Source organism: Brassica napus, chromosome C9, assembly GCF_020379485.1.
Source record: "Brassica napus cultivar Da-Ae chromosome C9, Da-Ae, whole genome shotgun sequence".
Taxonomy (NCBI): domain Eukaryota; kingdom Viridiplantae; phylum Streptophyta; class Magnoliopsida; order Brassicales; family Brassicaceae; genus Brassica; species Brassica napus.
The window spans coordinates 56,900,198-56,911,865 of NC_063452.1; the positions used below are offsets into that span (position 1 = coordinate 56,900,198).

The window sequence follows — 11,668 nt, forward strand, 5'->3', positions numbered from 1 at the left end:
AATGCTAGTGTAATAAAGAAAGAACATTATTTTTTTGTAACTTCAAAAAGATACATTATTACAATTTAAAATGAATCAAAATTGAATAAAATGGTAATTAAATATTTGTAAATCTAATTGTTTAGTTGGATTCTCATGAAAAAAAAATCGATTGGTTAAACAAATGTTTCAAAATTTGTTGTGGTATTGTTTTGTCTATAAATTATAAAATTTATTGAATTAATATATTTAATTATTGCATCCTTAAATAATATTTTATTAAGACATTAGAAAAATATGTTTTGAGTTGTTTTGTCAAATTGTACAAAAATATATGCTTTTTCATATTTGTAACTTCAAAAATATACATTATGATAATTTGAAATTAATCAAAATTGAATAAAATGGTAATTAAATATTTGTAAATCTAATTATTTTTTTATCTTGTTTAGTTGGATTCTCATAAAAAAATCGATAGGTTAAACAAACGTTTCAAAATTTGTTGTGTTATTGTTTTGTCTATAAATTACAAAATTTATTGAATTAATATATTTAATTATTACACCCTTAAATAATATTTTATTAAGACATTAGAGAATTATGTTATGAGTTCTTTTGTCAAAATTTTACAAAAATCTATGTTTTTTCATATTTGTCACGAAAATTTATATGTTAAACTTACTTTTACAAAATTCTTAACTTTGTCACGAAAACAAAAATCTATGCTTTTTCATATTTGTCAACGTTCTCACACTTTCTAAGAATATATTAGCTTGGTCACTTACTTATTTTTTAAAAATTATATATTAATTTGCTGTATTTTAACAATTTCATTGATTTAATTAATTTGCTTTGGTGGATAACTTAAAAAGTTTTCATATGAATCGGGGAAAGTAAATTTATGTTGTTATATTATATTTATTTTGTGTATATAGAATCTATATATAATGCTAGTGTAATAAAGAAAGAAGATTATTTTTTTGTAACTTCAAAAAGATACATTATTACAATTTAAAATGAATCAAAATTGAATAAAATGGTAATTAAATATTTGTAAATCTAATTGTTTAGTTGGATTCTCATGAAAACAAAATCGATTGGTTAAACAAATGTTTCAAAATTTGTTGTGGTATTGTTTTGTCTATAAATTATAAAATTTATTGAATTAATATATTTAATTATTGCATCCTTAAATAATATTTTATTAAGACATTAGAAAAATATGTTTTGAGTTGTTTTGTCAAATTGTACAAAAATATATGCTTTTTCATATTTGTAACTTCAAAAAGATACATTATGATAATTTGAAATTAATCAAAATTGAATAAAATGGTAATTAAATATTTGTAAATCTAATTATTTTTTTATCTTGTTTAGTTGGATTCTCATAAAAAAAAATCGATAGGTTAAACAAATGTTTCAAAATTTGTTGTGTTATTGTTTTGTCTATAAATTACAAAATTTATTGAATTAATATATTTAATTATTACACCCTTAAATAATATTTTATTAAGACATTATAGAAGTATGTTATGAGTTCTTTTGTCAAAATTTTACAAAAATCTATGTATTAATATATTTAATTATTACACCCTTAAATAATATTTTATTAAGACATTATAGAAGTATGTTATGAGTTCTTTTGTCAAAATTTTACAAAAATCTATGTTTTTTCATATTTGTCACAAAAATGTATATGTTAAACTTACTTTTACAAAATTCTTAACTTTGTCACGAAAACAAAAATCTATGCTTTTTCATATTTGTCAACGTTCTCACACTTTCTAAGAATATATTAACTTAGTCACTTACTTATTTTTTTTTACAAAACAAAGTATCGGAGTCTTGAAAGTTGAATTCATATTACTGTAAATGTACATAAGAGTTTGTGATTATATACTTAGTGGTTCTTGTATATGTGTCCAAGAAAGTTTCAATGGCTTAGTGGTAACTGTCCTATATATATATCATACTAACCCGGGTTCGATTCTCACATTCGCATTGTTTTTTTATTTTTTACGAAAAAAAATGAGATGACATGGCAATTTCGGGTTCTCTAATTGGTTGATTTTTCTATCCTATGTGGACACCCTGTCCATGACTTATATCCCCCTTTTAGTATAGTATAGATATATTAAAAAGTGGATATAATAAGCTCATCTTACAAAGAGACCAGTATTGCCTCATTTTCCAAAAAGTGATTTAAAAAGATAAACTCAAGACTGCAACGGCAAAGAAGAAAGAATATAAAGCAGTCATCAAACTCTAGTCTCACCTTTGGAATCACAGGGAGAAACAATTTAAAAAACCAAAGCTTTTCTCCTTTGCATAAACCCTTTTGAAAATAGTGCTCAGGGTTTGGAGTTTTTTAGGACAAACTGTTGGTTCAAATCTACCTATGTTGATGACAAGTTTATATGATTTCATTTCTTGTTACCTGTATCGGTTCCAGCTAGTTTCTTTCTCTGTATATGCTCCGCGACTTTGTAATCAATCACCTCTCTGAAAAGGTTTGTGTCCAGCAAGCAGTCCGCGCTTCCATACACAGCCGCTTGAACGCTCGCCATCAGCTTCGCTATCTCTCTACCTGAAAACCCTTTCGTTTTGGCGGCAGCTTCCTTGAGTAGATCCTCTGTGACGCCTTTTACCTCGATCTTCTGCTGGTCTTTCTTGAAAAGGCTTTGGAGCAAACCCGGTTTTTTCAGATTGGTCTTGGTTATGTACTTGTCTAGGTAGAGGTTTAGAAGCTTGAAGCGCTCTTCTTCTCCAGGCAAGGGGAACTCAAGAGTCTCGTCGACACGGTCAGCCACCGCTGAGTCTAGATCACCGGGTCGGTTTGTGGCAAGCGCTAGGACTATGTCTTTGGACTGATCACCCGTGCGGAAGAGGAGTGCGTTTAGTGCACTCCTTTGCGCTTCACTCATGTATGTTTTGTTCCGCCTGTCGAATTTGCAATCAAATTAACACATTATAAACTAAAACTCCTGAGTTAAGATTATCATCGGCTATTGGAATTGTGACTTACTCGCACAGAAATGCATCAGCTTCATCGATGAAGAGCAACAAGCCCCTCTTAGATTTTTTGGACCAGTCAAACAGTTGGTGTATCTTCGTAACAGCCTGAGCTCCAAGTGGGGCAACATCTCCACCCGTCATCAACGCATAATCTAGACCCTGAACCGTAATAAGTCAATGGAAGAGAGTTATTATCGAAGTAACAAGCTTGATCTCAGTCTGAAGCTCAGATGCATCTACTCTTCGAAACTGATAAAATTATTATAAGCATTAGAAATGGAGAGAATACATACAGATTTGCGAGCTAGCTCTCGGGCAGCCATTGTCTTTCCTGTTCCTGGTGGACCGTAGAAAAGCATATTTCGGAAAGGTGCTTGGTGGGATTTTGTGTTGGCAGTTGCACTAGCAAGCTGTTCGATTCTCTTTTGAAGAGAAGGATGCAAAATAACATCACCGAACCCTTTTCCGTTTTTGGATGCAGCCTCCTTACCACCACCCCGCAACGTGGAAAAGACGCGAGAAAGCGATCCAGACCAAGGGTATTTCCCTCTCGATGACTCTCTAATAAGAGAAGGTTGCCCTAAGACTCTATCCACGTAGCTCCAGATAACCTTGGCACCTTCTCTGCAACAAGCAATTTATTAAACTGACTAAGCTCCTCAAACTTCAACAACAAGAACTCATGGCTGGCTTTTTTCAACCATTTTTAGTCTTTTACCTCGTTGTGTATATCCCAGCTGCAAGAGCAGTGATACCTCCAACAGCAACAACCAGCTTATTTTGATCTGTTAGAATCATACGCAACCCACCTAGGAAAAAAAGGAAGGAAAAAGAAAAAGAGTCAATCACCTATTGAGAAGTTACTTATACTTACAAGTTACTTATTAGACACTTATTACTGCTATGGTGAAACTACAATAGCGAAGTTTCTACTATGAATGAATTAAAAACAAAAGAAAAGAAAGATAATGTGTACTAATGTCAGACCTCCAATGTGATCGAATGTAGTGTTGATGGCCGAAACCCATTTTTCTCTTTCAGCATTTGCACGATCAACAAGCATTCTCCTATTGACGTCCTCAGAGAGCTTAGATTCACGGGCTCTCCCTTCAGCTTCAGCCATAGCTTTGACCCTGATAGTCTCGCGTTCAATCTCAGCTTTCTCCCTCTCCGTTTGTCGTCTCTGTGCTTGAATCTCTTCCTCAGTAGCTCGTCGAGCTACTTCCCTCCTGATTGATGATTCTTCTTGCATCTTCACAAGTTCTTGATTTCGTGTTCTCTGGGCTTCATTCTCAGCCTGTTACAAGACATACAGCATAACGTGTAAGAGAGAATATAAGTTAAATAAATAAATAAAGTATTAGTAGAATCGCATGCCTGCATCCTTTTTCTTGCTAATTCATCTTCATAGCGGGCCATCTGTGCTTTTGTTTGTGCTTGGTGCTGAGCAAGTTTCTTCTGTTCATCGTAAATTACCCTTTGCCTCTCCTGTGAAAATGGAAAAATGTCAGCAACATAGCTTTTACAGCCAAAAATCTTCAAATTCGAACAATGAATGATGCAGCAAAACAATAACAGCAGTTGCAAAGTCAATTCTAGAAGGACACATTAAAAATAATCAATTAAAAACCGTCTCCAGAGCGAGCGCCCAACTATTCTAAGGTACTAGACAATAAGACCATGTAAGTAAAAGATATTGAGAATGAGGTAAAAAAGAGAAAGATGATCTCACAGCTTCAGCTTGGGATTGCAAAGATTTAAACTCTTGGGCCTTAGCAGTAAACTCAGCTTGCCTCGTCTCTTCTTGTGTCTTAATACTTTCAAACACCTACGAGAAACCAAACATTCATTCAATCAAGAGGCCAAGCATAACTGATTGACATCAATCACAGGATTCTACCATAAAAATATCTTCTTTTTTTTTAGCTCAAACCTATCTTCATAAACATTAAACTTCTCATCGCTAATCAGAACTATCTACAGCCTCTACAATTTTACAATCTCAGTTCATAGGGACCTTTTTGGCGTGAGCTGAGTTGTTAATCCCCTTCAAGGCCTTTGCACCTCGCTCCAACGCCTCCGGATCGAACCCAGCTGAAGTCGTTCTCGGATTATCGTTCCGAATCCGTGGAGGAGCATCGGATTCTTCGCCGGAAACAGAAGAATCTTTCGCAGATCCCGGTAACGGCGGAGTAGAGCCCTGCTGCTGCTGAGGAGTCGAAGTGGAGAAGTTGAGAGGTCCATCTGCAGAAGCGATATTCGATTTCGAGAGAGAAGCGGCAGCTGCTAGAGCTGACATCAAACCAATCGCACATTTTTGAGCCATTTTTCCCCCTTGGGAATCTCCAAGGGACTAGACTAGGGTTCTTCCTGGTTTAAAGAGATTTAAGAAAAAAATTATTTATGAGGAAGAGATTTTGGCTTCATGAACAAGAAAATTTAAATAGGAATATCTAATGCCCCCATTGCAATTGAGGAGGAGGAGGCAGAGAAAGTTGCCAAAGGTTTTGGTAGGGTTTATCTGTCAAAAGGAAAGGAGTATTTTACCCGATATCTGGACATTCGACCCGAAAACCCGACTTGTTTGGGTCCAGTATATAGCCCACAGTGTCGGAACTTTAAAGGCCTCTTTACAAAATTATTTTATGATTTAGTTTTGAATTAATCATAAAATTCATGAACTTTTATCATTTTTAATTCTTATTCACCTAACTTTTAGTATATAGTTTCGCATAATTTATTTTTAACATGATTACGGCCATAACTATTGTGATAATTCTTGTTATGACACTTTGTATTCGCTGATGTTGTTGTGGCTAGTAGTATACCGTCAATGCAAAGGTACTTGATAGAACCTAAGCTACAACTGTTGCGGCTTATGTTCTTAACATTGGTGAAATGTGGTCAAGACGACAGAACAATAGAGCCATTGGGGCTGACTTTAAGATGCTAAAATGGAAGAGAAGTCAAACAGAAAAGAAAAAGAGACAAACAAGAGAAACTAAGTTCCTTCACTGGTTCAAACTATATTAAGCCGATCTCTGTTCTAACATGACCCATCATATCATTCTTACCAGACGGAATAAACGAAAAAAATCTAATAAACGAACGTTATTTTAATACAAAAGAAAACAGACCAATGTTTTTGTGTGTTCTTGACCAAGAACTCAACGAACCAAAGCCGATCATGGGAAACTGAAGGATCCACCAATACCAGTAGTCCCAGCCGGCGGATAAATAGAAACCCAAAGAAGAGATATCGTAATCGCCACAAGACCAGACCAAACATAAACAATCGTCGGCGTCCTCCCTCTTCTCCCCATCAACCCTTTAGCAAAAGGATAAAGATGCGCCAACACCCAAAAGCTAAAGAACACACCTCCTATCAACTTACTCCACTGAGGTATCACCGCGTATATCGTCCTGCTGATACCCACCGCAATCGCGATCAAATTCACCATCATGATCGTTATCGGAGGTATCATCAGCGAACTCCATCTCACTATGTACAATTCCGCAAACTCGTCGTCCACGTCATCACCCCCCGACTTGGACGTTAGCGTGAACGCGACCTCGTATCCAGCTACGACCTTAATCAAACCTTGAAGAACGGCCGCGATATGCGCGCTCGTTCCACCGATGAGCCAAAACTGCTCGTTCCTCCACCATTCTTCCAGCGAGATCCCCGACCATTTGATCTCCAGCAACGCGAGCAAGACGAGAGTGATGGAGATGATAAGAAGGTAGATAAGGAAAGTCACGTTAAGCGTCTGGACGATGAACTGCCCCGAGAAGAGAGAAAGCGCGGGAAGGAAACAGTAGACTATCAAGAAGATGGACGTGAACGGGTAGATACCGACGTTCAGGTAAGCGATCCTCTGGAGGAACTTCATCTTGGGGCTAGCGAGAAGCGCGTTGTTGCGGGAGAAGAAGATCTCGACGGATCCGGTAGCCCAACGGAGAACCTGGTGAAGCCTATCCGTCAAGTTAATAGGAGCAGTGCCTCTAAAAGCGTCGCGCTTCGTCACGCAGTAAACCGACTTCCACCCCCGGTTATGCATTCGATAACCGGTCACAACGTCTTCCGTAACCGACCCGTAGATCCAACCGATACGCGTCCCCCACTCGGTCTTATCCTCGTACCAACACGAGATAACAGCAATAGCTTCCGCTACTGTTGAAGCATCGAGAAGCTCGCGCGGGATCGTGAGCGCGCCGGGCGGGCGCCCGTTTTTAACTGACGGGTGGTCCGCCAAAGGCCTGCCTTGGAACTCAGCGACGGGGATTGAATCAATGAGAAAGGTCGAGTTACCAAACTTCTTGGGGACTAGAGAGAGACTCATCTCCTCGTCCTCGTCATCATCCATACGCAAAGCTCGGTTCTCCTCAGAGACATGACTCTTCTTCTTACGACGAGGGAAGCAGCAGCTACAGCAACCAGAGGAATGTTCCTTGGAACGAGGCGGATCAAACCCGTAAAGAGCGATTCTTCTGAAGAGACAACCGGTTCCGACGTAAACCGGGCCCATAAGCCCATCGAGAGCTCTCATGTTGACGTCGAAGAAGACAGTGTTGTGGTTTGCGTAACGATCAGACGGGTCGATGCCTTCGAACCTTTGCGGGAACTGGACGTAGCAGAGACGGTCGCCTCCTCGGTCCATCATGAAGCACATGCCTTCTCTCATCGCCTCGGAGTTGTATATGTAATGGTCGCAGTCGAGGTTGAGTATGAATGCTCCGTTTGACATGATCGCTGAAGCTCTTACTAGCGCGTTCATGGCTCCTGCCTTTTTGTTGTGGTCGTAACCAGGACGCTTCTCGCGAGAGACGTAGACAAGGAGGGGAAGTCGGATGTCAACGTCGGTTAGATCAAGAAAGCCTTCGGATACTCCGTGTAGTGGATCATCACTTGGTGGCTTCAACATCACCTGCACGCGATAACAAAATTAAAACACAGAGATGTTGAACAATGGCTAAGTCCATTGATTTATTCAGAGGTTTAGGAGTTAACAAAATATTGTTTTATATATTATTTTGAGGAATTATAAAAATTTCACATACAAAAAAATAAACTAGACAAATTTTTGGATTTCCATAAATATTATTGTTTAACTTAACAGATTTATACCAATTATGATCAATTTAGACCAATTTGATCGATTTAAACCAAATATAACCAATTTAAAATGATTTAAACTGATCTGAGTTGCTTAAAAAAATTGTTTTGGCTATACCCTAGGCTGATTTTTAGAACAGTCCGAAATCTGACAAGAAAGAAAGTTAAATACCTGAATGATACCAGCGTGGTCACCTTTAGAGTGGTCAGTACCAGGAGTCAACCAAGTACCAGGCCAGTGAGTACCATCAGCCATCCAAGTAGCTTTAGGAATCTTGACAGGCTCTAAAAGCTCATCATCTCTGTTCTGTCTCTGCATCTTCATAGCTTTAATCTCTTCTCTAGCGTTATAAGCATCAGAACGTCTCCTTATGGAATCAGGCAAGCCGTTAATCCTAACTTTAAACTCATCGTACTCACGCTTAACCCTTCTCCTATCCTTGACAAAGTCAGACTTGACTTTGTTCTTGTAAGGATCTCTCTTCAAGCTAAAGTAGGACTCTGGATTCCTCGGCTCGATCACATGCTTACGGCAAAAAGGAACCCAAATGTTTGCAAAGCTAGCAGCTTCAGCCATGGCTTCAAACGTGAGTAGCGCCCCTCCATCATCGGATACATAGCAAGAAAGCTTCTCGACTGGATACTCCGCAGCTAGAATGGATAGAATGGTGTTGGCAGTGACCAGAGGAGGCTCTTTCTCGGGATCAGCAGTGGAGACAAACACGTCGAGACCAGGGAGGTCGGATTTTCCAGTGGGGTTGCTTGGTGTAGGGGTTTCGAACTTCTCCTTGAGGACTTGAAGATCCGTCGCACGGTTAATGGGACATAGCTTAGGCAGCTGATCGAGAAGCCAAGAAAAGGCGAACCAAAGCTCACAAACTACAGACATTCCCCATAACCAGATAGCGTCTTCGTTTTGATGATTGATCCTCCAAGTCAAGAACAGTGCAAGAACAACTACACGGATAAATATCAATAGCCTGCAAAATATATAATATTCTATTACAGAACTAGATCAAGAAATCGCTAAACATTAATAATTTAATAATTTTTTTTTTTGATATTATAGGCGTTAATAAATTATTAAATTTGTTTTTTAATTTTACATTTACATAATATATTTTAGTTTTTAAATTTAATTATAAAATTATTCTAATGAATTCTAAAAAAATTACATATAAAAAAAAAATAAACTAGACAAATTTATGGATTACACTAAACATCATTGATCGATTTAATTACCAATTTTAAACGGTTTAAAACCGATTTAAGCTGCGTAAATAAGATTTTAAGAAAATTGTTTCGGCTATGGTCGATTTGCCAACATTCAGGATGCAGTTAGAGTAGAGCTCTAAACAATACAAGAACAACAACAAAAACTCTAGTCACTTACCTGTATGGACTAATAATAGCAGCAGGAATCTTCAGCTTCCTAGTAAGCGGTCTCCAAGGCTTGTTCATAAAATCCTGCATCTCCACACCTTCACCATCTCCATCACCATCCTTACTACTCCCCAAGTTCCCATCCTTGGTCCAAAAAGCATTCCCATACCCATAAGTCCCACTGGTCTCAAACAACCACCTGTTCTGATCGAAATCTCCGGTCTGGCTCCTCATCAAAACCGATTTACTAGTCGACTTCATCAACGACAACCTCCTCTCCATCTTTGCCCCGCTACTACCCTCAGGACCCGGGAGCCTCTGCTGACCGTAATCATCAACCAGGTCAGTCAACTCGGTGTTCTTGTACTGTTCTTTACACCCGGGGCAGATCCCACCGTTGGTTTTGACCGCGTCAACGAAACAGTCTCTACAGATTTTGAAGTCGCATTCACAGGGGAGAAGGTCTTGTCCTCTCCCATCGCTCATAACCTTGGCGTCGCAGCCGGGGATGGCGCAGGAGGAGCCTTTGGAGCCAGCCATCTGGGGATGTGTGGTCTCTGTCTCGATCACTTTGTCCATGAGGTGAGCCTTCGTGGCGCTGTTGAAGCCTCCGGTGAACATGGAGTTGGAGACGTACTGCTCCTCGACCTTTTGGGATATGGATGGGTCCATTATCTGGTTGTCTGGGGTCGGAGGGATGTGGACTGTGTAGTTTGCGTAGTCAGCAGCGCTAAGCTCGCTGTCGAGGTCGTCTCTAGAGTAGCTGACGTAGCGGCCAGAGTTGGTTCTTCGAGAGAACTTGACTTTGGAAGGGACAGATGGTCTTCCAGGCTCGTTGGCATCGGACATGTTTGATAGATTTGAGCGGCTTTTACCGAATTGGCTATGGGATGCCATCCTCCTGAAGCAAACAAGTGTAACGTTAGCAGAGAGGAAAAAAATCTAAAAAACTTCAAAGACATCAACAAAGAAACAGATCAATCCATGGATCTAACAAAAAAAGGCGTCACCTTTTAAAGGTAAAGGAGAATATAAAGTTTCAAACTTTTCAATTCGAAACCAGAAGTGAAAAGAGAGAGAGAAAGATGAGATGACATTCAGACAAAAAGAGACTGTCGCAACACGAACTTAAAAGGAGAAAAATATATAAAAACCCTATGATTGGTTACAGTACCTTACAGAGGAAGAGAGGAAGAGACAGGAGAAGAAAACACTTTGTTTTTGGAACAAATCTGTCTGAAGGATTCAACGCAGCTGGAGAAGAGGCATTGAAGAAGAGATGAGAGTGAAAGGGAGAGGATGAGAAAGGGACTTAGTCGTGAGCAAAATACTCAAGCACCCTTAGCTGCTAACTAATACACGTAATGAGGATAGCGACTGTATATATATTTATTCAAAGATCTAAAGATTAGGTGAAACCATGAAGATTTAAGCAAAGCTTTGTTGAATAGAGAGAGAGAGAGAAACCGAGAGGGAAGATCTCTACTCGTTTTCGATTTTTTTAATACTGAAGTAGAAGAAAGTATTTCAGACGCGGAGACAGCGAAGACGAAGGTGGAAGGCCGCCGCTAAACAAATGGATTGAGGTTTTTCGGACAAAGGTGCGAGAACTATTTCGACTCTCGTGTTTTATTATTTTTATTTTTTGAACGCGCTCGATTTATTTATTTCCATTTTTCTTTCGCTTACTATATATGATTGAAGATATGAAAAGTTTAATGGCCATTCAAATATTCTATTTACTTATATAATCTCATTACGAAATTCTCATATAGTTTAAGAACATTAATAAGAGGTGAAATTAATAAAACATATTGTGCGTCTCGTGTTTTCACAAAAAGAAAAGAAAAAAGAATGTCGTAGGGGACCAGGTAGGCGTTACTTTCGGAACTCAAAAACGTGCAACCAAACAGAAAAGAACCGATGAGGGTATTTTGGGTAATTTTCCTAATTGAAATGAACAAATACGCGGTCCTCAAGCCGTCTTCTATTTCTATCTATGGTATGATGGTATTATATGAACTCTTTACGTGTGTACGCACATTGGTCAATAAAATGTCATTACTTCTTTCATATTTAAGGAAGGGTGTAACTGCAAACAAAGACTAGTTCTCATTTTTATTTGTCAAAAACACAGAACACACACGTAATGTCTACTCACCCACCTATTACCTA

General features: G+C 38.4%; 2 protein-coding genes and 1 long non-coding RNA gene across 4 annotated transcripts; 1 reads left to right on the forward strand and 2 right to left on the reverse strand.

The window, feature by feature from the left end:
• Positions 1-2,108: 2,108 nt before the first annotated feature.
• On the reverse strand, positions 2,109-5,505 carry LOC106387706 (ATPase family AAA domain-containing protein 3-B). Its single transcript, XM_013827618.3, has 8 exons — positions 5,012-5,505; positions 4,727-4,822; positions 4,372-4,482; positions 3,982-4,291; positions 3,713-3,803; positions 3,288-3,618; positions 3,005-3,153; positions 2,109-2,919 (listed from the first exon to the last, which is right to left on the reverse strand). Exons 1-8 carry the CDS (start codon positions 5,318-5,320, stop codon positions 2,403-2,405), a joined length of 1,914 nt encoding a protein of 637 aa, XP_013683072.2. The 5' UTR covers positions 5,321-5,505; the 3' UTR covers positions 2,109-2,402.
• A 482-nt stretch (positions 5,506-5,987) lies between these two features.
• Positions 5,988-11,213, reverse strand: LOC106387704 (cellulose synthase-like protein D2). 2 transcript variants are annotated; one of them, XM_048769094.1, is made up of 4 exons: positions 10,668-11,213; positions 9,504-10,394; positions 8,283-9,090; positions 5,988-7,922 (listed from the first exon to the last, which is right to left on the reverse strand). In XM_048769094.1, exons 2-4 carry the CDS (start codon positions 10,388-10,390, stop codon positions 6,180-6,182), a joined length of 3,438 nt encoding a protein of 1,145 aa, XP_048625051.1. In that variant the 5' UTR covers positions 10,391-10,394; positions 10,668-11,213; the 3' UTR covers positions 5,988-6,179. The 2 variants fall into 2 exon arrangements, with proteins under 2 accessions (XP_048625051.1, XP_048625052.1); XM_048769095.1 differs by having other exon boundaries at positions 10,504-10,949.
• On the forward strand, positions 10,974-11,568 carry LOC111209956. The gene is made up of 2 exons (XR_002661336.2): positions 10,974-11,094; positions 11,335-11,568. It is a non-coding gene; the product is annotated as an uncharacterized LOC111209956 (long non-coding RNA).
• The last annotated feature ends 100 nt before the right edge of the window (positions 11,569-11,668 follow it).

Coding starts and splice junctions, on each gene's coding strand:
- LOC106387706 (XM_013827618.3), bottom strand. CDS start 5,320: ATGGCTCAAAAATGTGCGATTGGTTTGATGTCAGCTCTAGCAGCTGCC. Junction 4,483..4,726: donor TGCAATCCCAAGCTGAAGCT/GTGAGATCATCT, acceptor CCATTTTCACAG/GAGAGGCAAAGGGTAATTTA. Junction 2,920..3,004: donor GCTGATGCATTTCTGTGCGA/GTAAGTCACAAT, acceptor CAAATTCGACAG/GCGGAACAAAACATACATGA.
- LOC106387704 (XM_048769094.1), bottom strand. CDS start 10,390: ATGGCATCCCATAGCCAATTCGGTAAAAGCCGCTCAAATCTATCAAAC. Junction 9,091..9,503: donor GCTATTATTAGTCCATACAG/GTAAGTGACTAG, acceptor TATATTTTGCAG/GCTATTGATATTTATCCGTG. Junction 7,923..8,282: donor ACCACGCTGGTATCATTCAG/GTATTTAACTTT, acceptor TATCGCGTGCAG/GTGATGTTGAAGCCACCAAG.